This window comes from Eumetopias jubatus, unplaced genomic scaffold, assembly GCF_037043125.1.
Source record: "Eumetopias jubatus isolate StellerSeaLion01/CBP00866 unplaced genomic scaffold, mEumJub1_p1.0 scaffold_10, whole genome shotgun sequence".
NCBI classification, from domain to species: Eukaryota; Metazoa; Chordata; class Mammalia; order Carnivora; family Otariidae; genus Eumetopias; species Eumetopias jubatus.
In genome coordinates, this window is record NW_028274816.1 from 68,874,745 (window position 1) to 68,896,346 (window position 21,602).

The following is a 21,602-nucleotide window of genomic DNA, read 5'->3' on the forward strand; positions in this document are numbered from 1 at the left end:
CGGGCGGCGGCGGCGGCGGCGGGCGCGGCGCCGGCAGCCGGACGCAAGATGATGAAGTTTCGGTTCCGGCGGCAGGGCGCCGACCCGCAGCGCGAGAAGCTCAAGCAGGAGCTCTTCGCCTTCAACAAGGTGCGGCGGCGGCGGTTCGGACAGAGGGCGGGAGGGGGCGGGAGGGGGCGGGCCGGGGGCCCGAGCCGGGGGCTCGGGGGCCGGAGCCACGTCGGGCCCGGGGGGAGGGGGCGGCCAGCTGGGGCGCGGCGCGGGGGCCGGGCCGCGCGCCCCTCGGCGGGCCCCACTTCTCGTCTCCTCCCCTGCTCCACTCTCGGACTCTGGGTGGGTCTGGGTCCCTTGCAGACTTTCCGAGTCAGCTCCTCCGGGTCCCTGTGGGCCTCACTGGCCCTGGCTCTGCGGGTCTCTGTGTACCTGGGTCTGTGTGTCTCTCTGTCTCTGTGCGACTCTTTGCACGTCTCTGGGTCTTTGCCCCTGTCTCTGTCCGTGATCACCTCCCTATCAGCCTGTGCCTGTGTGTTTGGGGTCTGCCTCTGTCCCTGTGCGCCTCTTGCGTTCCCTTCTCTGTCTTCCTTCATCTCTTTCTGTCTCTTCATCTCTGAGTCTTTGCCTGTCTCTCCCTGCGTGTCTCTCCGCCTACATGTGTCTCTGTGCAGTCTCTGGAACTCTCACTCTGGCTCTCGCTCTCTGTCTCTTTTATCTCTCTTCCTTTGGGGGCCCTCAGAGTCCCTGCTCAGCCCTTGGGGCAGCCCAGGGCCCCAGTTTGTTTTGCTTTCGCACCCAGGCCAGTGGGGAGGGGTGAGGAATGGAGGCAGATGTTGGGGGGTGGGGCTGGGAAATCCCTTCCCATGTTCCTTTCCTCCCCTCCCCTCCCCCAAGGCCCTAGGCTTTGCCTTGGGGGCTCTGACCTGCCCTGCTCTGCTGGGGGTTCCAGGCAACTACCCTTCAACTCCTGGGGCCTCAGTGTCCCTTGCTATGAAATGGGGCCACCTTTTTCCCTGCTGTGGACTCTGGCCACTGTATGGGGCCAGCTGACCTATCCTTTGGGCCAAGGTGGAGGTGGTTGCTCCTTCCTTTCTTTTCCTGGGTAGGGCAAGAGAGGCCACGGGAAAGGGGCTGCCTTCAGCTCCCTCCTTCCCCCAACCTTTGCGCTGATGTGTGGTAGATCCAGGCCCCAGCCTTTCCCTTGCTAACTTCTGGGGTGTTGCTTCTGGCCTCAGTTTTACTCTGAACCTCTGATTGCACAGTCCCTCACTGCTCTTGGGGATTAGAGTTATTATCCCCGTCATATGGGTGAGAAAATTGAGGTTCAGAGAGGGATGACGACTTGCCCAAAGTCACAGAGCACCCTGGGGCACTCTGTCCTTGCGGCCCCTTGTCGATGAGATTTGACTTGAGCCTTGAGGGGCGGGGATTTTCGGAAGGGCTGCTGTGGGCCTGAGCCAGACATGAGGAGACTCTTGTTCAGGAGAAAGCTCTGGGATGGCCGGAGCTGAAGTGGCCCCTCTGGGGCCCAGAAGGGTGGCTGGTGCCCAGGGTCTCCCAGCTGGTCCCCTGCGTGCGCTGGGTGGCTGTGAGCGGGAGCCTCTGTGAGGTTAGAGGAGAAGGGCGGTGGGGGCAGGTGAGTCAGCCAGTGAGTCGGGGTGTGGAGTGGAGACCTGAGATAGATGGTGGGGAGGCCTGGCTCCTCCTGGCTGGCCCTGGGTCGGCAGAAGCCGAGGGCTCCCTGCTCAGGAGAGTGATGGCCCATTCTGAGTGGGCAGCACTGGTGTAGTTTGGGGCAAGGGGCTTGGTCACAACAGGAGATAGGTGATCACTAGAGAACAGATATGTCCCAGATTCCCGAGTGGTGGGAAGGGTCAGGAACAAGCGTGGACTTGGGACTGTCTTGCATCCAGATCCCTGTCCTGCCCACAGCTTGCCCGTGGGCTATCCACTTTATGTCAGTTTAACAGTCCTGAGCTCCTTCTGTGTGAGGGGCCCCTTCTACGCATTGGGGACATCACGGTGACCAAGAGGGACAAACGCCTCTTCACTCGGGGTGCTGATATACTCGTGGGGGAGACAGTGAAAAGCCAAAGCGAAAGAGTGAAATGTGCCGCAGTTTGGATGATGGCCAGTGCTGGGGTTACGATAAACTATGGTGAGGGTAGGGAGTGTGGGGGACAGGGAGACTGCTAGAGCAGAGTGGTTTAGGGAGGGCTTTGAGGACGCCACTCCTGAGCTGAGACCCGAGTGGATGGGGAGGAGTCCTCCTTGAGCAATGCTGGGTGAAGCACGTTTCAGTTAAAGGGACAGATCTAGATGCAAAGGCCCTGAGGCAGGAGCCTGCCTAGTAAATTGGAGGAGAGCAGAAGGCCACTGGGCCTGGAGTCGAGTAAGCTGGGGCAGAGAGGGAGCAGGAGGGCAGAGAGGGGCCAGGTGGTGAGGTGGGAGCTCCGAGAGGGCCCTGAGCAGAGGATGGGACCGGCTAGGCCTGGGCAGCTCTAGTATGGGCACGGCGGGGCTGGTGCGAAACGGACGCTGTCCCCGCCCCCCCCCCCCCAGCCAAATGGGCGGCTCTGTCCTCAGGTGGGCTCACCGCCCCTAGTGCCCACATGGGAAACTGAGGCTTGGAGAATGTTGTGATCAGCCTGAGTCCAAGCAGGCTGCACTGAGGGCTCAGTCCCTGCTGGGACTGGTTGAAGCAGGAGGGAGGCTGCGGCAAGAGGCCCGGGACCAGGGTTTCTTTTGAAATGTGTGTCTTGCAGAGGCACTGGGTCAGGAGATGCTGGGCCCACTTGTGGCGTCCCGCGTTGGTGTGGGGGATGGGGCAGGAGCCCCTCCAGGCCGGCCTCTGGGGATGAGTAGGAGTTCCGTGGTGGATGTGGGAAAATGGACGAAAGCACGAGCCGGTGGAAGGAAGGAGCGAGAACCTGGCAAGCAGGGGTCTGCCCTGGGACTGGCCCTGCCAGGAGGAGAGGCCCTGGGGGAGCGGGAGGGTCAAGAGCCTCCATCGAGCTGATCCTGGGTGTTGCCCTCCGATCTCCACGTGGGGCCTGTGGGGGAGTGCCATGCCCTTCCCGGGATCTCAGACAGAATGGCACCTCACCTCCAGGAGTGGGGTCGACTTCTGTGCCTGCACTCGTCTGGAGGCTGCCCTGGGGTAGGTCTCAGGTGGGCCGGGGACCGCGCGTTGCTGCCAATGCCCTCCCCTTCCCCCACAGACTGTGGAGCATGGCTTCCCCAACCAGCCCAGCGCCCTGGCCTTCGACCCGGAGCTTCGCATCATGGCCATCGGCACCAGGTCTGGGGCCGTCAAGATGTATCCTTTGTGAACCGAGGCGTTCGGGGCCCGTCGGGACGTCCTGCTCGCAGCACTCCCAACCCCCCACCCCCCACCCCTGCCCCCTGTGCGGGCTCTTTGGGCCCGGCCCGGCCCGGGAGGCCACTGTCGGTGCCCCGGTCCTGGTGGAGGTTGGTGCGGCCTCCTGCCCCGGAGACTCTTCCTTACAGAAATGGTTGTGGGGGAGGGGTCAGCTTGCAGTGGTCACAGCTGTCCCTCGCTGCATTTCAGCCAGCCAGTTACCTAGGCGACCCTGCCACCGTTCCAGCAACTGACCGGGGACATGGGGCCGGGAGGCCGGCCAGGCGCGGTACCCAGCGAGGGTGGTGAGTGGGCCAGGGTCGGCCAGCGGGCCTTGCCCTGGTGACCAGGCACACACGAGTGTGTGAATGTGAAGACACATGTGCTTGGCCGAGGGGCCGGGGGCCGTGCCAGGCTCAGCATGGTGAGTGCGGCGCGGCCCCCACCTGGATGCTGGTGGCTGCACAATGGGCCGTGTGAGCCGCACAAAGCGGGCATTTTCCTGCCAGCGCGGGGTGGGGGTGGGGTGGGGGCAAGCAGACAGCTGAATGCCTCCCTGCCTGCCACGGAGAACCCCACCCCTCCTGCTCTCCCTGAAGCCCCTTGGGTGGGGAAACCGAGGTGGAGGGCCCAGTGGAGGCTGCCCACCCCCACCCCTGCTCCCGTGATCCTCTGGCTTCTTAGTACCCTCACTGGGGACGTTGGTTGGCAGAAAAATGAGTCAATGTCTGGAAAGGGGCGGGGTGGGCATGGGGGTCTTCCCACCCCAGGGCCGGGTGGCCAGGCAGGGGTGGGCGTCTGGGCCTGTGGCTTGTGAGTCTGCCTTCTCTAAGGAGTGTGGCTGGGCTGGGGTGCCCCTCCTCTCCCATGGGCTCCTGGGGCACCGTGGGGCAGGGATTGGGGTGGGGAGGGGACAGTAGCTGGTCCCCCTGCCCTGAACCCCCCCCCACAGGCCCTGGGGGCAGTTGTACTTCCTGGCCTGCTCCCGCCCCTTGGGGTGGTGTCCTGCCCCACATGTATATCGTGTTCCTGCAGCCCCTTGCTCAGTGCCCTGCGCCGTGCGACTCCGGTAGCCACTTTCTTGTGCACGGGCTCCGCATGCTCACAAAGAACCTGATACACTGGCAAGGAGACAGCCCCGGAGGAGGCGTCTGGGGCCCTCCTCTTTCTCCTCGTTCCTTCCCCCAAACTACCCTAGCCCGGCACCCTGGGTTGGGAAACTGAGGCTGGCCACGGAAGCCACCCCTCCCCCTCAAGGGCAGCCCGTCTCCTTGGCAACCCTGGTTCCCGCCCAGCAGCTCCTGCCCTCGCTTTTGTCCCCTCTTCTGTGTTCTCCTGGTTCCTGCAGGGAATCCCAGCTCTAGCTCCAAAGCAACGGGCTCCTGTGTTGTTGCTGGGCAACGCTGACCCCTCCCTGGCCCTCCCTCCTGGGGCCCCCTGTCCGACCCCCGTTGAACCTGGAGCTGCTGTGCCTCTGGCACTGACCCCAGGCACTTGAGGCAGCTCACCCAACCTTCCCAAACCTCTGTGCATTGTCTGTGAAATGGGCCGGCTGGGGCCTCTCCCCGCGCAGTGGGGGGCCGCTGGCTGCCGGCCCAAGGGGGAGGTTGGTTTCCTTGCCCGCAGCTGGAGGTCGGTCTGCGGCTGTGGGAAGAGGCAGCCTGGGCTCTCCTCTGCCCCAGGCTTCCGTGCCCAGGCCCGGCCTGGCCTCGCTGCCGGTGTGATCCCAACCTGCGGGGCCCAGCTCTTACGTACACGGACGCACACTGAGGCTGACAGAATGGGCCCGTGGCCACGTGCCAGGCCTGGGCCAAGTGTGCTGGGCGAGTTTGTATTCTCACTTGCCCTGCATCAGCCCTACAAGGAGGGGGTGAGACTCACTAGCCCATCTTACAGATGAGGAAGTAAAGGTCATACAACAGCACCAACTTGCAGGAGCAGAGTGAAGCCTGCACTCTGAGCCTGGGGATATTTTGGGGGGGTACAGGACAGTGCTTCTTCGAGGAGGGCTGTCCCTCCTTGGACCTTAAAGGGCAGGCCTGGCTGGGGCCCGTTGGAAGGGTTCTCGGAAAGGAGGATCTCCCGTGCCTGCTTCTGCCCTTGACCTTTCTATGTAGCTACGGTGCACCCGGTGTGGAGTTCACTGGCCTGCACCGAGACACGGCCACTGTCACCCAGATGCACTTCCTGCCCGGCCAGGTGAGCCTCTCCCCTCCCCGGCTCCCCCGGCCCCCACGCCCTGCCCGGCCCGGACCCGCCCAGTCTCTGTCTCTGCTCATCCACCAGGGCCGCCTCCTGACCCTGTTGGACGACAGCAGCCTGCACCTCTGGGAGATCGTCCACCACAACGGCTGCGCCCATCTGGAGGAGGCACTCAACTTCCAGCCACCGAGTCGGCCGGGCTTTGATGGGGCCGGGTACTGGAGGACTTGTCCGGGGAAAAGCGGCTGGGCCTGGGGCAGGGGGAGCCTGGTGGAGGTGGTGGGAGCCAGTTTTGCCGAGGCGCTGTGGGCATGGGACCCCTGCTCCGGGGTTCAGGGTGGCAGGGTCCACCGAGCTATGCCCGGGTCCTGGAGAGATGTGCCATGTGGATTTTGCGGGTGTTAAATAGGGGGTTCTGGCCGAGTCTGAGCTGAGCAGGTAGTGTCCATGCTCTAGCGACGACTAGGGCCTTTCACGGTTGGGGGTGGGGGGCAGCGGGCCATAAAGTGCATGGATGAAAGGGCAGGTTTGGGGGCAAGGAGGGTCCCACCAGGCTGTGTGAGGTGCCAGCAGCACGCTCTGGGGGGCAACGGAGTGGGCCTGGATCCCCGGTGAGAGTGTAATGGGCCTCTTGGTCCCTGGCCCTGCTGGCCCTTCCCGAAACGGTCAGAGTGGGCAAGTCCTTCACCCTTCAGGGTTCCTGTAGTGCCTCAGTGGGAGGCTTGTCCTGTTCCTGCTGGTGGCTGGGTGATACCCCCACACATCCAGCCCTCACCCAGGGGTGGACTCCCCCAGGGGTGGTCTCCCATATTCTGCAGGCAGGGTCAGTCTGGGGCACCTCCTGCAAAGTCAGGGAGCCATCCATGGGCTGGTGACTGGGGTTCCCGCGTTGGGCTCAGGAGGGTCGTGTGTGTCCTGGAGGCCTTGGTCCTGGCCCAGGCGCTGGCCTGGCTCCTGCCTTCCCCTCCTAGTGAGTGGGAGGGGCTCGGGAGCCTGTCTCCAAGACCTGGGGAGCCTATTTTTATCCCTCTCCTTCCCAACATCCTGATGAATAATTGAGTGAGCTAATTACAATGCCCGTAGCCGCCACTGTCGCCTTCCCGGCACGCCAGCCCACTCGATAATTGGGCCTCTGTGAGCGCAGAGGGGCCGGTAGCAGCCCAGCCCCCTCCACACCCCTCCTCAGCAGGTGTACGGGCTTGCGCCCTCACCTGCCTCCCCTCGTTCTGTGCAGTGGCCCGCTCAGCCTTGCCCGTGTCACGGTGGTCCTGCTGGTGGCAGCTGGTGACATGGCAGCCCTGGGCACCGAGGGCGGCAGCGTCTTCTTCCTGGATGTTCCCACCTTAACACTGCTCGAGGGGCAGACTCTTGCCCCGGACGAGGTTCTGCGAAGGTGAGAGGCAGGCGGACCTCCTGGCAGCCAGTCTGTGCCTGGGTGGTGCCCCCGCCAGCTCACACGTGCCCCTCCGCAGCGTGCCGGACGACTACCGGTGTGGGAAGGCGCTGGGCCCCGTGGAGTCACTCCAGGGACACCTGCGGGACCCCACCAAGATCCTCATCGGCTACAGCCGGGGCCTTCTGGTCATCTGGAACCAGGCGGCGCAGTGTGCAGACCGTGTCTTCCTGGGCAACCAGGTACGTGGGGGAGGTCGGCTCCCGCCGCCGAGGCCCGCGCCTGCGGCCCTGCTCACACTCAGCCGCTCTGGCCTGCAGCAGCTGGAGAGCCTGTGCTGGGAACGCAGCGGCAGCACGCTGGTCAGCTCCCACAGTGACGGCAGCTACGCAGTCTGGGCGGCCGACGCCGGCCACTCCCCAATGACCCAGCCCACGGCAGCCACCACGCCGTATGGTGAGTGCCGGCAGGCTGCCTGAGCATGGGGGGGACCAGTGACCCGAAGCTCAGGCACGTGGGGCCGCCTGGCCTTGGGAGGGGTGTCTGGGAGGACCTGTGCCGAGCGCAGTCCTCCAAGGTGAGACCGCTGTGGGGTGGGGGTCGGTGGGGCAGTGGGCCTTCCCCTCGGGGAGTCCGGAAGCAGCTGCAAGGTGGGGAGTGATGGAGGCAGAATAGGAATGGGAGAAGCTTGGAGAAATGATCTGGGGCCCCTCTGGTCCCGGCGAGCGAGTGAGCCCGACACTGTCCCACCCCTCCAGGCCCCTTCCCCTGCAAAGCCATTAACAAGATTCTGTGGCGAAACTGTGAATCTGGGTAGGTGGGGAGCCGGTTCTCCGATGTGGGTTGGGGGCTGTGTCTGCAGCGGGGAGGGCGGTGGGCTCTGGGGCACAGGGGTGGCCTGCATCGCTCTCCCTGGGTTGGGCAGTGCACACCTGGGGCCCAGGTGGCTCACGTGGCTCCCTCGCCGGCCCTGCAGGGACCACTTCATCATCTTCAGTGGCGGCATGCCCCGTGCCAGCTACGGCGACCGCCATTGTGTGAGTGTGCTCCGGGCCGACACCCTGGTGACGCTGGACTTCACCTCCCGCATCATCGACTTCTTCACGGTGCACAGCACTCGGCCCGAGGACGGTGTGTGCCCTGCCTTCCCCGCCCTGTGCCCCGTGCCCCCTGCCACTGGGCTCACCCAGCCCTGGTCCCACAGAGTTCGACGAGCCCCAGGCCCTGGCAGTGCTGCTCGAGGAGGAGCTGGTGGTGCTTGACCTGCAGACGCCTGGCTGGCCTGCCGTGCCCTCTCCGTACCTGGCCCCACTGCACTCGTCTGCTATCACCTGCTCCGCACACGTCGCCAACGTCCCCGCCAAGCTGTGGGCCCGCATCGTGAGCGCTGGCGAGCAGCAGAGCCCGCAGCCTGCCTCCAGCGCCTTGGTATGTGCCCAGGCCCCCGCCGCAGGGCTGGTGTTTGGGGAGGGAGGGTGTTCCGGGCCCGTGCGGGGGAATGGCAGACATCCACAAGGGGACTCAGAGGCAGTTCGTTTGGGCCCTGGGTGCCAAGCCCAGGGAGAGAAGGCATTTGTCCTGACCTTCCACATCCCGTATGTCTGCCCCCCTCTCCCAGAGCTGGCCCATCACGGGGGGCCGGAACCTGGCCCAGGAGCCATCGCAGCGGGGGCTGCTGCTGACCGGGTAGGCACACACGTGTGTTCGGTGGCCGAGCACAGGTGTGACGTGTGTATGCGTGTGTATGTGGGCAGATGGGGCCTGGTACAGCCCCCGCAGGTACGGGAGAGCCTGTCCAGGGCCTGATGGCTGCTGACCTGCCTGATGAGTCAGGCCCCACCGCTGGTGGGACCAGGCCATCCCCTCTCCTGCAGGGTGGATTGGGATGAAGCCTCCCTAGGCCCTGGTTTAATGCCCCGCCCTGCCCTGCCTTTCGGTCTGGCACTGAGCTCCACCCACCCAGCCTGCCCTGGGACCGGAAAATCTGGGCTGGCCCACGCTGATCTGCCCTGGGCAGGTGCTAGAGAGCCCAGCCTGGGCCTGGCGGGCGCTGACGTGCCCAGTGACTCAGGCCCCAACTTCCTGCCCTGCCCCTGCCGCCCGCCTGTGCTGGGACCCTCGGGCCTCTGGATCCAGGGTCCCCTTCCCTGCCGGAGAACTCCTAATCGTGGCTTTGGAAGTGTCCCAACCAGCCCCAGAGACCCAGGCACCTTTTCACACCCTGGCTCTGGGCTCGCACCACTGCGCAGAGGCCCCTGACCTGGGCCCCTGCAGCTGTGTCCTGAGGCTGCACCCCAGATTTGTCTGCTCCTGCCCCCTGCTTCCTCCCAGCCTCCCCCGGCTTCCTGCTGCTCTGCCTGCATGGCTGCCTCATGGCCCAGCTGATCCTTCTGCCCTGTGCTAACCCCGATCACTTCTCCGGACGCGCCTGTAGTCCTCTCTCTTCTGCATTATCCACTCTGCTGCTCGTCACACTGGTGATTATTTCCACACCTTTTCACCCTGTTGGAGAGGCCTAGGTGCGTGGGGTTTGGCATACAGTAGGCGCTCAGTATGTGTTTGCTCTCTACAGTAGATGTCTCCCGTTTGCTGCGTGCAGTGCGAGTCTGGTCAGTGCTCGGCATCTACAGTAGGTGCTCCGTGAGTGGTCACTGGCTGAGTGGCCGGGGAGATGCAGGGGGACCCGGGGCAGGCCTGACGTCGCCTTCCTTCCCCGCAGCCATGAGGACGGCACCGTGCGGTTCTGGGATGCCTCTGGCGTGGCCCTGCGGCCGCTGTACAAGCTCAGCACGGCTGGCCTCTTCCAGACAGACTGCGAGCACGCCGACAGCCTGGCCCAGGCCGCCGAGGATGACTGGCCCCCCTTTCGCAAGGTGGGCCCCTCTCCCCGAGCCCTGGGGACCTGGTCCCAGCCCTGCAGCGAGTCCTCACTCCATCTTGCCCATTCCCCAGGTGGGCTGCTTCGACCCCTACAGTGATGACCCTCGGCTTGGGGTGCAGAAGGTGGCACTGTGCAAGTACACGGCCCAGATGGTGGTGGCTGGCACCGCAGGCCAGGTGAGGCGGAGCTGCCCTCTGGGTTGCGGTCTCCGAGGGCTTCCTGGAGGAAGTGGGTCTGAGCTAGAGTGGGGCTCCAGGTGGGCATGGCTGCGGTGAGGCCGGCCAGGAGGGTGGAACCCGCTGGGGGCCTTGAGTCTGGATGCTGGCCCCTAGGGAACCACGGAGGGTTGGGGCCGGCGGTGCTCGGTCGCTGCAGCGGCCCCGGCACTCACGCGGCATATCTGTGCTCTGTGGGGACTTCCTGTTAAACGGGAGACCAGCTTAGTGGGGAGGACTTTGCTCCAAAGGCCGGTGGCACCCATGTAGCATACACAGGGTGCTCAGTGTGTGTTTATGACTGAGTGGAGACCGGCTTGTGAGGGGTGGGATATTTGGCTCCTAGAAGGCAAGGCAGTGGATTTTGGTCACCACTGTGTTCCCCCGTGCTCAGTGAAGGCCTTGGTACACAGTAGGCATTCAGTAAGTGCTTATTAAGTAGACAAAACTAGAGACAATACCGGGAGCACTGTGGCAGGGGCTTTGCAGGCTCCCGACGGGGCCAGTCCCATCCTCCTCCATGCTGATCCCTGCCCCACCCCGGCTGTGGGCTCAGGTGCTGGTGCTGGAGCTAAGTGACGTGCCCTCGGAGCAGGCGGTCAGTGTGGCCAGCGTGGACCTCCTCCAGGACCGAGAGGGCTTCACGTGGAAGGGCCATGAGCGGCTGAGTCCGCGCACGGGGCCGCTGCCGTGGCCTGCTGGCTTCCAGCCCCGAGTGCTGGTTCAGTGCCTGCCACCAGCTGCCGTCACCGCTGTCACGCTCCACGCCGAGTGGAGCCTCGTGGCCTTTGGCACCAGTCATGGCTTCGGCCTGTTCGACTATCAGCGCAGGAGCCCGGTGCTGGCCAGGTGTGTTGGGGAGTGGGCCGGCCCGGAGCCCAGGGAGGCAGGCGGGATTCCTGCATTCCCCGCCCCTACCTCCCGGGCCTTGGTTTCCCCTTCTGAGATCTGACCTGGCGAAGGTAGGGTGACCTGAAAGCCCCCAGCTGCTGGATTGGCGCGGCAGCTTCACTGGGCCTCCGGTCCTGAGCCCCGGGGCCAGCGGGAGCAGGGGGCCGCTCCGGGAGTCTGCGGTGGCACAGCTGTCGTCTGCTGGCCCGCAGGTGCACGCTTCACCCCAACGACTCCCTGGCCATGGAGGGGCCGCTGTCCCGGGTGAAGTCCCTCAAGAAGTCTCTGCGCCAGTCTTTCAGGCGCATCCGCAAGAGCCGAGTCTCGGGCAAGAAGCGGGCCACTAATGCCGCCAGCAAGGTGAGCTGGGACTGGGCCGCCTGAGTGCCGCCTGTCTGCCCCTCTGGGCCGGGCCTAGCAACGGAGCCCACCCTGGCCTCGGCCTCGGACCCCAAGCCCGGTGTCTGCTCACCGCAGTCGCCCCGGCCAGGATGATCAGGGCGGGCCAGGGAGGGTGCTGGGCTGTTGGGCGCCAGGCTGGGCGGGGGCGGCACCGGCAGGGTGCGGGGAAGGCGGCGTCCTGGAAGCTGCTGCCCCTCCAGTTGCAGGAGGCCAACGCGCAGCTGGCTGAGCAGGCCTGCCCCCACGACGTGGACATGACCCCGGTGCAGCGCCGCATCGAGCCACGCTCCGCCGACGACTCCCTCTCCGGCGTCGTCCGCTGCCTCTACTTCGCCGACACGTTCCTTCGAGATGGTGAGACCTGGGGCACGGGCCAGGGAGTTGGGCCTCAGTTGGCCATCTAGGCCATGGGAGGGGGCGGGACCGCGCCTTCCGGGAGGTGGGGAAGCCTACTGCATGCCGGACGAGCTGCTCCCCCGAACGGTCCCCTCCTGGAATTCCCGCCTGTGTATGGGGTTGGTGAGTGAGCCAGGCCGGCCTCTGAGGCCTGAACGGGGAGAAGAGAGCCCAAGATCTAGGGGAGGAGGGTGCGGGGGTCGGCCAGTGCTGACAGCTGTGGTGGCACGTGTCTGGGAGGCTGCTGGGCGGCGAGGGGGTGGGGGGGGCCGGGAGCGTCCTCTACAGGGTGACGCGGTTGGCTTTCGGGACTGCTTCACGGATTGATTTGTAACTCGTGTAATGGAGAATTTCAACCGTACACAGAACTAGAGAGGAGTCCGGTCACCCCGACATCCAGCCTGGTGCTACCAGCCATCTGCGGCTGCCACACCCATCCCCACCCCACACTCGTTTAAGTGAGGACTTATGTGTGTGTCCAACGGGTGTAACCCACAGCTGGGGTCCCCGCATCACACCCCGTGGAACCGATGCTGGTCCCGGTCACACTTGGTTCATGGTGCCTTTCTCCACTCGTTTCAAAATCGCCTTCTCTAGTTGATGTCGGGTCAGCACCTAGTCGGGCTGCGCTTGGCATCTCACTGAGGCGACTTCCGGTCCCCGAGTCTGAGAGGGGAGCACCCCCCCCAGTGTCATTTATATGTCGGGGATCCTCTGTCCGGTGGGTCTTCTCAGCATCTGGACATGGTAGCCCCCGTGGCCTTTCCCGTGTTCCTCTGTCCCCATGAGAAGGCTGATGGGGCGCGGCTTCCCAGCCGCTGGGTGTCATGGGTCGGGGCAGCGTGTTGAGTCGCTGACTTTTCCCTGGGGTTTGGCTCCCCCTGACGGTTGCTGCTGAGCCACCCGTTCATCAAGGGCACACAGCAGTGACTGCGGGCTCCTGCGGGCTCCCGCGCGCATTCAGCTCCGATTCTGCACGGAGGGACCGTCCCTAGAGTTTCAGCTCACACGGGGAAAGCTGGCCAGACGGTGGCCCCGGGGGCCTCGGTTCCTTTCTGCCCAGGCCCGAGGGCTCCGCGTGTGGCTTTGAGGCAGAAAGCGCCCCGAAGCGGGTGGGCCATGGCCTGCTGGAGCACGTCTGCAGGCTGAGGGTGGTTGTGAGGCTGTCGGTAGGCCTCGGGGGCCGGGGGTGCGGCGGGACGGGGTTGGAGAGGTCCGGGCGTAGTCGGGGTGCCTGTTGACGTCTTCGAGGCCATTCCCACGCTGCAGGGGGGCTGTATCCCAGGCCCCGCGTTTTGTCAGCAGTGTAGAGAAGGGGCCTTGGGCCCCCCCCCCGGGGGAGGCGGACAGGAGAGAAGCGGTGCTGGGGCCTCGGGAGAGGAGGGCAGGAGCCCGCCTCACCGGCCCGTCGTTCCACAGCGGCCCACCACGGACCCACCATGTGGGCAGGCACCAACTCGGGCTCTGTGTTCGCCTATGCGCTGGAAGTGCCGCCGGCGGCGGGCGGCGAGAAGCGGCCCGAGCGGGCAGTGGAGGCCGTGCTGGGCAAGGAGGTGCAGCTGATGCACCGCGCGCCCGTGGTGGCCATCGCCGTGCTGGATGGGCGCGGCCGCCCGCTGCCCGAGCCCTACGAGGCCTCCCGGGACCTGGCCCAGGCCCCCGACATGCAGGGCGGCCACGCCGTGCTCATCGCGTCTGAGGAGCAGTTCAAGGTAAGCGCCGTGGAGACCCTCCAGGCTCCCGCCCACACACCGCTGGACCCTCTAGAAACTGCCCTCCCCGTCCCTCCGCCCCCCCCCGCCCCAAGACACCCCTTAGCTAGCACAGAGGCTCCCTTGGCTGGCCGCAGCCCCTCAGGACCCTCCCGCCTCCCTGAGTCCCCGCCAGGACGCTCTGAGTGCTCCTCGGGGCTCTGCCGGCGGGGGGTCGTGATCCGAGTGGATCCACCTTGACGCTTACCGCCCGGTGTGGCTGGTTTGGCTGCAGATGGCGGGGCCCCGGGTGGTTTCCGGGAGCGGCGTGAAGCCTGCGTGCAGTGTGAGGAGAGGGCAGCTTGCAGGGGGCGGGCGGGTGCCTGGGCAGAGGCAGCCCTGTGGCCAGGGGTGACAGGCCCTGCTCACCGGCCACCCGCCCGCCCGCCGCCAGGTATTCACGCTACCTAAGGTGAGTGCCAAAACCAAGTTCAAGCTGACGGCCCATGAGGGCTGCCGCGTGCGCAAAGTGGCACTTGCCACATTTGCCAGCGTGGCCTGTGAGGACTACGCGGAGACCTGCCTGGCCTGCCTCACCAACCTGGGCGACGTGCACGTGTTCTCGGTGCCTGGTCTGCGGCCCCAGGTGCATTACTCCTGCATCCGGAAGGAGGACATCAGTGGCATCGCTTCCTGCGTCTTCACGCGCCACGGCCAGGGTAAGGGGAAGGCTTTCTGGGCCGGGCGGCCTGAGTGCGGCTGGGAGGGTCGCTGGGGAGTGGCGGCAGAGGGGGGATCCTGGGGCCGGGGTGGGGGGGGCAGGCCCCTGGGGGGGCTGTGGTCGGAAGTCCCGCCCCTGACCGCACCCCACTCCTCGCCTGCCCACCCAGGTTTTTACCTGATTTCTCCGTCGGAGTTTGAACGCTTCTCTCTGAGCGCCCGGAACATCACAGAGCCGCTCTGCTCTCTGGACATCAGCTGGCCCCGAGATACGACCCGCGCCAGGTGCATGGAGGGCCCAGCCCAGGAGGCCTGTCACCACAGCTGGTCTCATCCCCGTGCCCTGATTCTGCACGGAACAAGGGTGGCCCTCCGTGGTGGCACCCCTCTCTGGTCCTGGGGCCCGGGAGAGGGAGGGCAGGGTCTGGCACTCCCGGGGCCCCCCCATCACGGCTCCGTCTCTGCAGTTGCAGGCTCCGAGAATCACCCAAGTTGAGCCAGGCTAATGGGACTCCGGGCATCGTCCTGGCCTCACGGAGCCGTGATGGAAGCCCCGATCCTGGCCGCAGCAAGGGAGCCGGTAAGGGGGACTGAGTGGGAAATGAAGGTGGCAGGACCCCCGTCCCCACAGCTCGGGCAGGCCTCTGTGGGAGGCGGCAGCCTGGCTGCGGCTGGAAGCCCAGGGTGGAGCAGGCCGGGCAGGAGAGGGCTGGAGGTCAGCCTGCGGTCCCAAGTCTCACTGTGAGCTGGGGCTGGGGCTGGGTCCTCAGGTCCCCAGGGGTGGAAGGTGGAGGGCCACGGGTGTCCAGGGCCCCAGGCACAGGCCTGATCCCTTCCTCCCTGCAGACACCCCAGAGCCGCCTGAGGCCATGCTCTCGCCCATGTCCGTTGACTCGGCCACCAGTGCGGACACCACCCTGGACACGACGGGGGACGTCACAGTGGAGGATGTGAAGGATTTCCTGGGGTGAGGCAGGTGGGCGGGCGGGTCCACGTTGGGAGGGCCTCCCCTGGCTCCCCAGCCTCCCTCGCGCACCCTTCGGCCTCCCTTCTGTCGGAGCTGGGCACGGAGGCCCGAGGAACGGCCGGGTCCCAGGCTCTTCTGATCACCGCCCCCCTCCCCCCAGCTCTTCGGAGGAATCTGAGAAGAACCTGAGGAACCTGGCGGAAGACGAGGCTCGAGCCTGCGCCATCCTGATCAAATGAGGTGCTGCAGGCTCAGGGCCCTGGCTCTACCTGCTCCTTACCGTTTGACAGCCCTGATTTTCATACCGGAGTCTTAGAAAAACACGGCCGGCCTGTCAGCCCCTGGATGTCGCAGGTGGTGTTTGGAACCGGGCCAGAGCAAACCACTTCGGAGCAGTGGCAGCTGGGGGCTCGGGGGCTGGTTCGGCCAGCCCATTTTGCGGCTGAGATGTCCCCAGGCTCACGTGGTCGGGTTAGGCCCGGCCTAGAGCCCGGGGAGCGGGTCCTGGATCTGGGGTCCACATCTGGGACCCATAGGTCTGCCCCACCTATTGGCTGCCTGGTGCTCCCACCCACACAGCCTGGCCTTGTGCCCCAACTCCCTCCTCCTCTGTTGTTGGGGTCACCGCTGCCAACCCTCGCCTCAGTGGGCCGAACGTGGGCTGCGCTCAGGCTCAGCAAGCCCCCCCTCCGGCCGTCACTGCAGGACCCTTGCCCCTGAGTGGGTGGGGAGGCAGCGTGGTGGCCCCCTGCACCGAGGCCATCTGCCCCTCCGGGCCTCCCTGGCTTTCTCTGATCCCTCTTCTCTTCTTTTACCAGGAAGGCCAAAACTGTTTGGCTACCGACTGCCCTGCTCAGAGCTGGGATCCAGGAAGGACCCCCTGGCCCCTTCGCACAGACCCACACCTGCTCACCTGTGGTCTCCAGCTGGGGCCGGGACGGCGCTGTGGGCCTGGGGCAGACTCGCAGCGGCCCCTCCTCTGGGCCGCTGGTGACCTGGGGGCCAGGTGCCACGGGGAGAAGACAGCTGGGGCTGGCAAGCCCCCGCCACCTCCCACTCCACACACCGTCCTTCCCCATTCCCTTTGCAAAGAATATTTTTCTAACGCCTGTGCCAGGCTGGACAGGCATTTCTAAAACTATTTTGGTACTTGCTCCTGGGCCAGCACCCACCCCCACCCCCCAGTCTGTGCACGAGTGCACGTGTGTGTGCGTATGTGACGGGTCCAGTCAGGAGTGTGCGTGTGTGCGTGTGTGTGCGCACGTGTGCGCGTGTTGGGAGGGCCGGTCAGGATGGGTTTTCCTGTAGATTGTACCTTGGGGGTTTTTTCCTGTTATTTTGTTAAGATTAGCGCTGTTTTAATATTAAAAATACTGATTTTTAATATTGAAAATAAAAGCATTTAATATCTCTTAAAAGGCAACCACGCTGCTTTGTCTCCAGTAGGGAGGGGGCGTCACGCGGGAGCTCCCACCGGAGGGACTCCGGCTGCCCAGAGCCCGGTGCTGCTGGGGACTGCGGCGCGGGGCGGGGGGGGGGGTGCTGCAGGCAGGGGACGCCGCCCTAGGCCAGAGCCTTGCGGAAGGTGCTCCAGGCGTGGAAGCAGCGGGTGAAGGCGTGCTGCTCGTTGCCCTTGCGGACCAGGCGCAGGCGGCGCGGCTGCTCGTGCTCTTTGGATCGCATGTGCTGGATGTACACCTGGTGGCCGACGGGTCAGGGTGTGAGCTGTGGGTGGTCCTCGTGGCCCACCCCCCCACCCCGGCCCGGCCCGGCCTTGGCCCTCCCCACCACCTGGCGCACCTGGCAGGCCTTCAGACTCAGTTTGATCTCCACCTGGCTTGTCTGGGTCCCCACCCACATGTAGACCTGTGGGCACAGTAGGGTAGGGGGTCTCAGCTTCCCATCTAGCGGTGGGTGGGCTCCCCGAGGGGGCAGGGTCCGCGGGAGGGGAGGGGCTGCACCTCATGGCCATTGTCCAGCAGCATGATGTCGTCATCAGCCAGGTCATCCTGGCAGAAGTCCGAGCACTTCTCCGTCACTGCGAAGTAGCCCTTCTCGTTGGAGCACCTGGGGGTCGGGGAGGGACTGTGAGGTGAGGGTGGCAGGCGCAGGCCCCGGGAGGAAGCTGGGGAGGGGTCTGGGCCCCCGGCCTCACCGGAAGAGCCTGGTGTGCTTCATATATTCGGCGTCATCATCGTAAGGCTTCTGGGCCCCGATGCCCACCCAAAAGAAGTTCTCGGGCTCCTCGCCTTCGTTGATGACCTGTGGGAAGGGGTCTGTCTGGCCCAGGGGCTCCGCTCTGCTCCCACGCCACTGCCCACCCGCCCACCACCTGCCCTTGTCACCTGCTTGCTGTAGGCCGTGTCAAACATGGTGTTCAGGATATCTTCCGAGAGCTTGGCCTCGTCTGGGTCCGACGCCCGGCCCACCCACGCATATACGATGCCCTGGTTGTCCTCGCTCTCAAAGGGAACCTGAGGAGTGTGCAGGGGGTTCAAGTCCCGGCCAGCCCACAGCCCATCACCCTGCTCCACAGTCCCAGCCACACCCGCGACCCCACCTTGAGGATGAAGCAGAACTCGGAGTTGAGGAGGCTGGAGTCAGTGTTGATCTGGATGCACCTGGGGGGTGGGAGGTGTCAGCAAGGGGTCCCTGCTGGCCACTGACCCCCCGCCTGCCCACCACACGCTCCCTCTCCACAGGCGGGCACCGGGTGCAGAGGGCGCTGCCATTGGTGCGAATCTGGTAGAGGCTGGGTTGCTGGGCACCCTGAGCTGCCTTCCTCTTGCCCCGATGGATGATGAACTTTCTCTTGAAATGAGACAGGAACTTGGGGTTCTCCTGCTGCTGTGTCATGCGTACCACCTGGGGGTATTATGGAAGCGTTAGGGGCAGCTCCCGCCCCCGCCCCCCCCTCCCGCCCCCGCACCACACCTCCCCCGGTCTGTGCCCTTCTCCAGAGGCTACGGGGGCGTGGCCTGGGGCGGGGGCGCGGCAGGCACACCTCTAGCTTGCCAGGGAAGAGGCTCTCGAACTTCTTCTGCAGGCTGAAGGTGAAGGTGAGCCAGCCCATGTTGGAGGCTTCCCGGCCCTGCCAGAAGTACACGATGCACTGGAAGTCCTCCTCGGGCTGCTTCTCCTCTGCCTCGGCCGCTGCCTCCTCGCCTTCTTTGCTTTCCGCTCCCGCTTTTTCCTCTTCCTTCTCTTCCTTCTTCTCCTCCTCCTCTTCGTACTCCACGGGGACCCAGTACCTGGGGGGTCAGAGGGTGATGAGCGGGGGGGTTCGAGCCCCCAAGCCTCAGGAGAGGGGCCGGGCGACGGAGGCGCATCGCGGTGGCACCTGCAGAGGAAGACGTAGCAGTCCTGCGTGTAGAAGTGGCCGAACTCCTCCTCGGGCAGCCTCGCGAACTTCTTGCCCTCGAGCACAAAGCCCTCCATGCCGTCCAGGTCCTCATTCCACTCCTCCATCAGCTGCTCCGCCTGCATGCGACAGCCGCCAGTCACAGGGCACGGTCCCGCCCGGAGCCCCCGCCCCCCCCGCAGCCCCTCCCACTGCCGCGGGGACTCCCGCCGAGCCCTCCCTGCCCCGGGCCCCGCCCCCACCTCCGCCAACGCCATGGGCGGTTGCCGTGGCAGGAACAGCGCGGTGAGATCAGCCTTCATCTGATCTTTCTTCTCCGCATCACGCTTCACTTTCCCGGTGAGTCCCGGGCCCTGCAGCACGGCCTCTGCGTTGCGCGTGTAGTCCACTGTCAGCACGTCGTCCCAGTTCTTGAACTTGGCCTTGAACACCTGCCGAGAGGGCGAAAAGACCAGCTGGAGTGGGTGGGGGTCTGGTCGCGCGAAGCTGGGGGGGCGGGGTCCAGAATGAGGGAGGGAGGAGCCTCGTTGTGGAGGGGGCGTGGCCTGTCGGGTCGTGGGGAGGAGCCAGGGGCGTGGCCTGCGCGGGCCGGCCGGGCTGCACTCCGCACCTGTGCCTCGGTGCCCTCCAGGCTGCGGCTGACCGTGGCGTGGCGCGGCCTATGCAACATCCCGCACAGCTCCTGGCCCAGCTTGAGGGCGGCGGCGCGCACCAGGCGCGGGGATTTGCGGCCCAGCCAGATGAACACGTCGGACCAACAGTCCAGAATGTATACGCAGCGCGTGTCCAGCAGGCTCTGCAGCTGCAGGGCAAAAGCTGGAGGTCAACGCCGATGCTGGGCCGCCAGCGAGGGATCCCGGGCCCCGGGCCCCGCGCCCTCCTCCCTCCGTGTGTCTCACCAGCCGCATCCTGGGCAACAGTTCCACCTTGGGCCGGGTCTTATGTTCCACAGAGAGCTTGTAGTTGATCTGCGGCAGCTCCAGATAGCCCAGGCCCAGGCCCACCTGGCAGCAGGAAGGGGTGGGCATGGCAGAGGCGGGGTCTGGGGCATAGGAGCCTCCCCCCACCCCGGCCAGCAGCCCCCTGCTTTGGAGTCTGGCCCCTGCTCACTCCTCTCTGGACCTCAGCTTCCTCCCTCCACCGATGTCTGAAGGACATTCTATCAGTGGAAGGGCTTTCAAATGATGCCTTCCCTGCCTGCCCTTTCCAGGTCCTTACTGTCACTCCTAATTCTCTGTCCTCTTCTTGCCTGGCACCTAGAGAATTAAGGCCAGGCTCTCAGGCCCGGCACCCAGGCACGCTGCAGCCTCCCTCTCCGGCCCCACCTTCCTGGAAAGGCACACTCCAGCACTACTGCTCAGGGCCTCACTCAGAGCCAGCCTCTAGACCTTTGCTCCGGTTCTTTCCTGTCCAGAAGGTGGCACCCTCTCCCCACCAAAGTCCAGATGAAAACCAGAGCCACCACAGTGGTGCCGGGCTGACAAAGTCAGGCCAGCACTGCCCCCTCCCCCCGCACCAGGGCTCACCTTATACAGCTTGGGCTGAGGTGGCCAGAAGTCATCGGGCACATGCTTCTTGATCTCAGAGGGCTCCCCGCCCAGTGCCTCCCAGAACTCTGGAGGCTCCTGACCTTGCACCAGCAGTGTGATCTCTGCCTTCCCTTTCCGCTCGTTCTTGTTAATTTTCTCCGCAAAGAGTCTGGGGGGGGGGAGTGTGCAAAGCCCTTAGTGAGTCCCATGCCCCTTCTTAGGTGACAATCTGTCTTTGCAGAAAATACCCCACCATGTCCTCATACCTGGCCTTGGTAGTGCTACTCAGTGTGGCCTGGGCCCCCCGCCACACGTAAATGTCCAGCCCTCGATCCAGCAGGAAAACAAACCTGGATAGGAGGGGCAGAAGGGGCAGTGATGGACAGGGGCAGCAACTGCCCTCATGCCCTTGACCCTGCCCCAAATCCCTTGTGGTGGGGTTTAGCACCCTTACTGGTCCAGCCAAGCTCAATGAGACAGGGGTTAAAAGGGTTGCTGGAAGGTCTTTTTTTTCTAGAACCCAAAACTGTGCCCCACTAGTGGGGGGGAGGATGGGCTCAAGCACTCCCCCCTGGAGGCATGGGGGCCTACCTTGGGTCCAGAGAGACCCCCTTGAGAGGCACAGGCTCCAACTTGATGTTCTTTTTCCCGTATACGCGGTACATCCTGGGGGCGGGAGCAAGAGTGACTGGGGAGGGGAGGGGCCCGGAGGGGCCGATTCGGCCCTAACCCCCTCTCCTCCGATCCTTCTCAGCCGGGTCCAGGTCAGCGCCAGCCGCCCCCACACCCCCTCACCTGGTGACATAGTGTGTGTCCTCCACAGTGTAGAAGCCACTGGCCGTTCCACCCTCAATGTAGGAGATGTCGTTGTCAAACACCTGTGTGTGTGAGGGTGCAGGCCTTCATCACTGAGCCACCCCCTTCCCCCACCAGACACCACCTGTCAGGAGGACGGACTTGTGTGCAGGTGCATCAAGTGCTACACGTCCGTCACAAAGGTATGAAAAAATAAAAAAAAAAGAGTAAGACCTGTGTCTATAAACGAACACACAAGAGCATCGGGATATACGGAAACACGTGTTCACTCCTGTTAAGGTTTAGATACACACAGCATGAGCTCTGCGCAGTGGCAGTACCTGGCCACTGAGGCTTATCCAAGACACGATTATTGCTAACAGATACACACAGCATGTTTAGATATGCGTGTATCAGGGCACAGGACCAAGCAGGTTGATGCAAGAGGGCAAGGGGTGAATCAGGGTAAAATCTGGTGTGGATGGGTGTCTACACATAACCAGTTGGCCGCGGGGACAGCACAGCTTTGCTCACCGGGCTCTCGGACTCAGGGGCCCGCCCTGGGCCCCACCTCCTTGGTTCCCAGCCCGCAGCCCCACCCCCTCCCCTAAGGGCTATTGGTCCCAGCTCCCCACCTTGGGCCTCACCTAGCTCTCCTGCCCCTGCTGTCTGCCTGAGGTCTCAACAAGCCCCCAGCCCCCCACCTCTGGTCTCAGCAGCGGGAGCCAGAGGTCTTCGCCCCGCCCACCAACCCCGCCCCAGCCACTGGCCACGCCCACCGCCCGGCCCCGCCCCACCCCAGGC

General features: G+C 65.0%; 2 protein-coding genes across 5 annotated transcripts in view; one reads left to right on the forward strand and one right to left on the reverse strand.

Moving 5' to 3' along the window:
• On the forward strand, window positions 1-16,531 carry LLGL1 (LLGL scribble cell polarity complex component 1). Its single transcript, XM_028089549.2, has 23 exons — window positions 1-129; window positions 3,216-3,313; window positions 5,473-5,554; window positions 5,642-5,772; window positions 6,792-6,950; window positions 7,030-7,192; window positions 7,271-7,406; window positions 7,709-7,763; window positions 7,927-8,081; window positions 8,155-8,378; window positions 8,569-8,636; window positions 9,670-9,823; window positions 9,903-10,007; window positions 10,603-10,895; window positions 11,150-11,297; window positions 11,540-11,693; window positions 13,155-13,447; window positions 13,881-14,145; window positions 14,317-14,431; window positions 14,614-14,726; window positions 14,993-15,113; window positions 15,274-15,353; window positions 15,932-16,531. The coding sequence occupies exons 1-22, from the start codon at window positions 49-51 to the stop codon at window positions 15,350-15,352; spliced, it is 3,192 nt and encodes a 1,063-aa protein (XP_027945350.2). The 5' UTR covers window positions 1-48; the 3' UTR covers window position 15,353; window positions 15,932-16,531.
• The window catches only part of FLII (FLII actin remodeling protein), a 13,306-nt gene continuing 8,194 nt past the window's right edge, over window positions 16,491-21,602 (reverse strand). For all 4 annotated transcript variants that reach the window (XM_028089508.2, XM_028089509.2, XM_028089507.2 and 1 more), the window contains exons 15-30: window positions 20,799-20,881; window positions 20,595-20,669; window positions 20,270-20,353; window positions 20,001-20,172; window positions 19,374-19,478; window positions 19,085-19,276; window positions 18,717-18,905; window positions 18,454-18,593; window positions 18,118-18,364; window positions 17,824-17,978; window positions 17,674-17,734; window positions 17,459-17,587; window positions 17,269-17,375; window positions 17,075-17,180; window positions 16,914-16,979; window positions 16,491-16,811 (exon numbers count right to left, since the gene is read on the reverse strand). In XM_028089508.2, the coding sequence (XP_027945309.1) occupies window positions 16,677-16,811; window positions 16,914-16,979; window positions 17,075-17,180; window positions 17,269-17,375; window positions 17,459-17,587; window positions 17,674-17,734; window positions 17,824-17,978; window positions 18,118-18,364; window positions 18,454-18,593; window positions 18,717-18,905; window positions 19,085-19,276; window positions 19,374-19,478; window positions 20,001-20,172; window positions 20,270-20,353; window positions 20,595-20,669; window positions 20,799-20,881 (2,046 nt within the window). In that variant the 3' untranslated portion in view covers window positions 16,491-16,676. The remainder of the gene's footprint in view (window positions 16,812-16,913; window positions 16,980-17,074; window positions 17,181-17,268; window positions 17,376-17,458; window positions 17,588-17,673; window positions 17,735-17,823; window positions 17,979-18,117; window positions 18,365-18,453; window positions 18,594-18,716; window positions 18,906-19,084; window positions 19,277-19,373; window positions 19,479-20,000; window positions 20,173-20,269; window positions 20,354-20,594; window positions 20,670-20,798; window positions 20,882-21,602) is intronic.

Excerpts from the sequence above, each read along its gene's own strand:
- LLGL1 (XM_028089549.2), top strand. The coding sequence starts at position 49 with ATGATGAAGTTTCGGTTCCGGCGGCAGGGCGCCGACCCGCAGCGCGAG. Across the intron at positions 8,379-8,568 it reads AGCCTGCCTCCAGCGCCTTG|AGCTGGCCCATCACGGGGGG; the intron begins GTATGTGCCCAG and ends CCCCTCTCCCAG. Across the intron at positions 15,114-15,273 it reads GATGTGAAGGATTTCCTGGG|CTCTTCGGAGGAATCTGAGA; the intron begins GTGAGGCAGGTG and ends CCCTCCCCCCAG.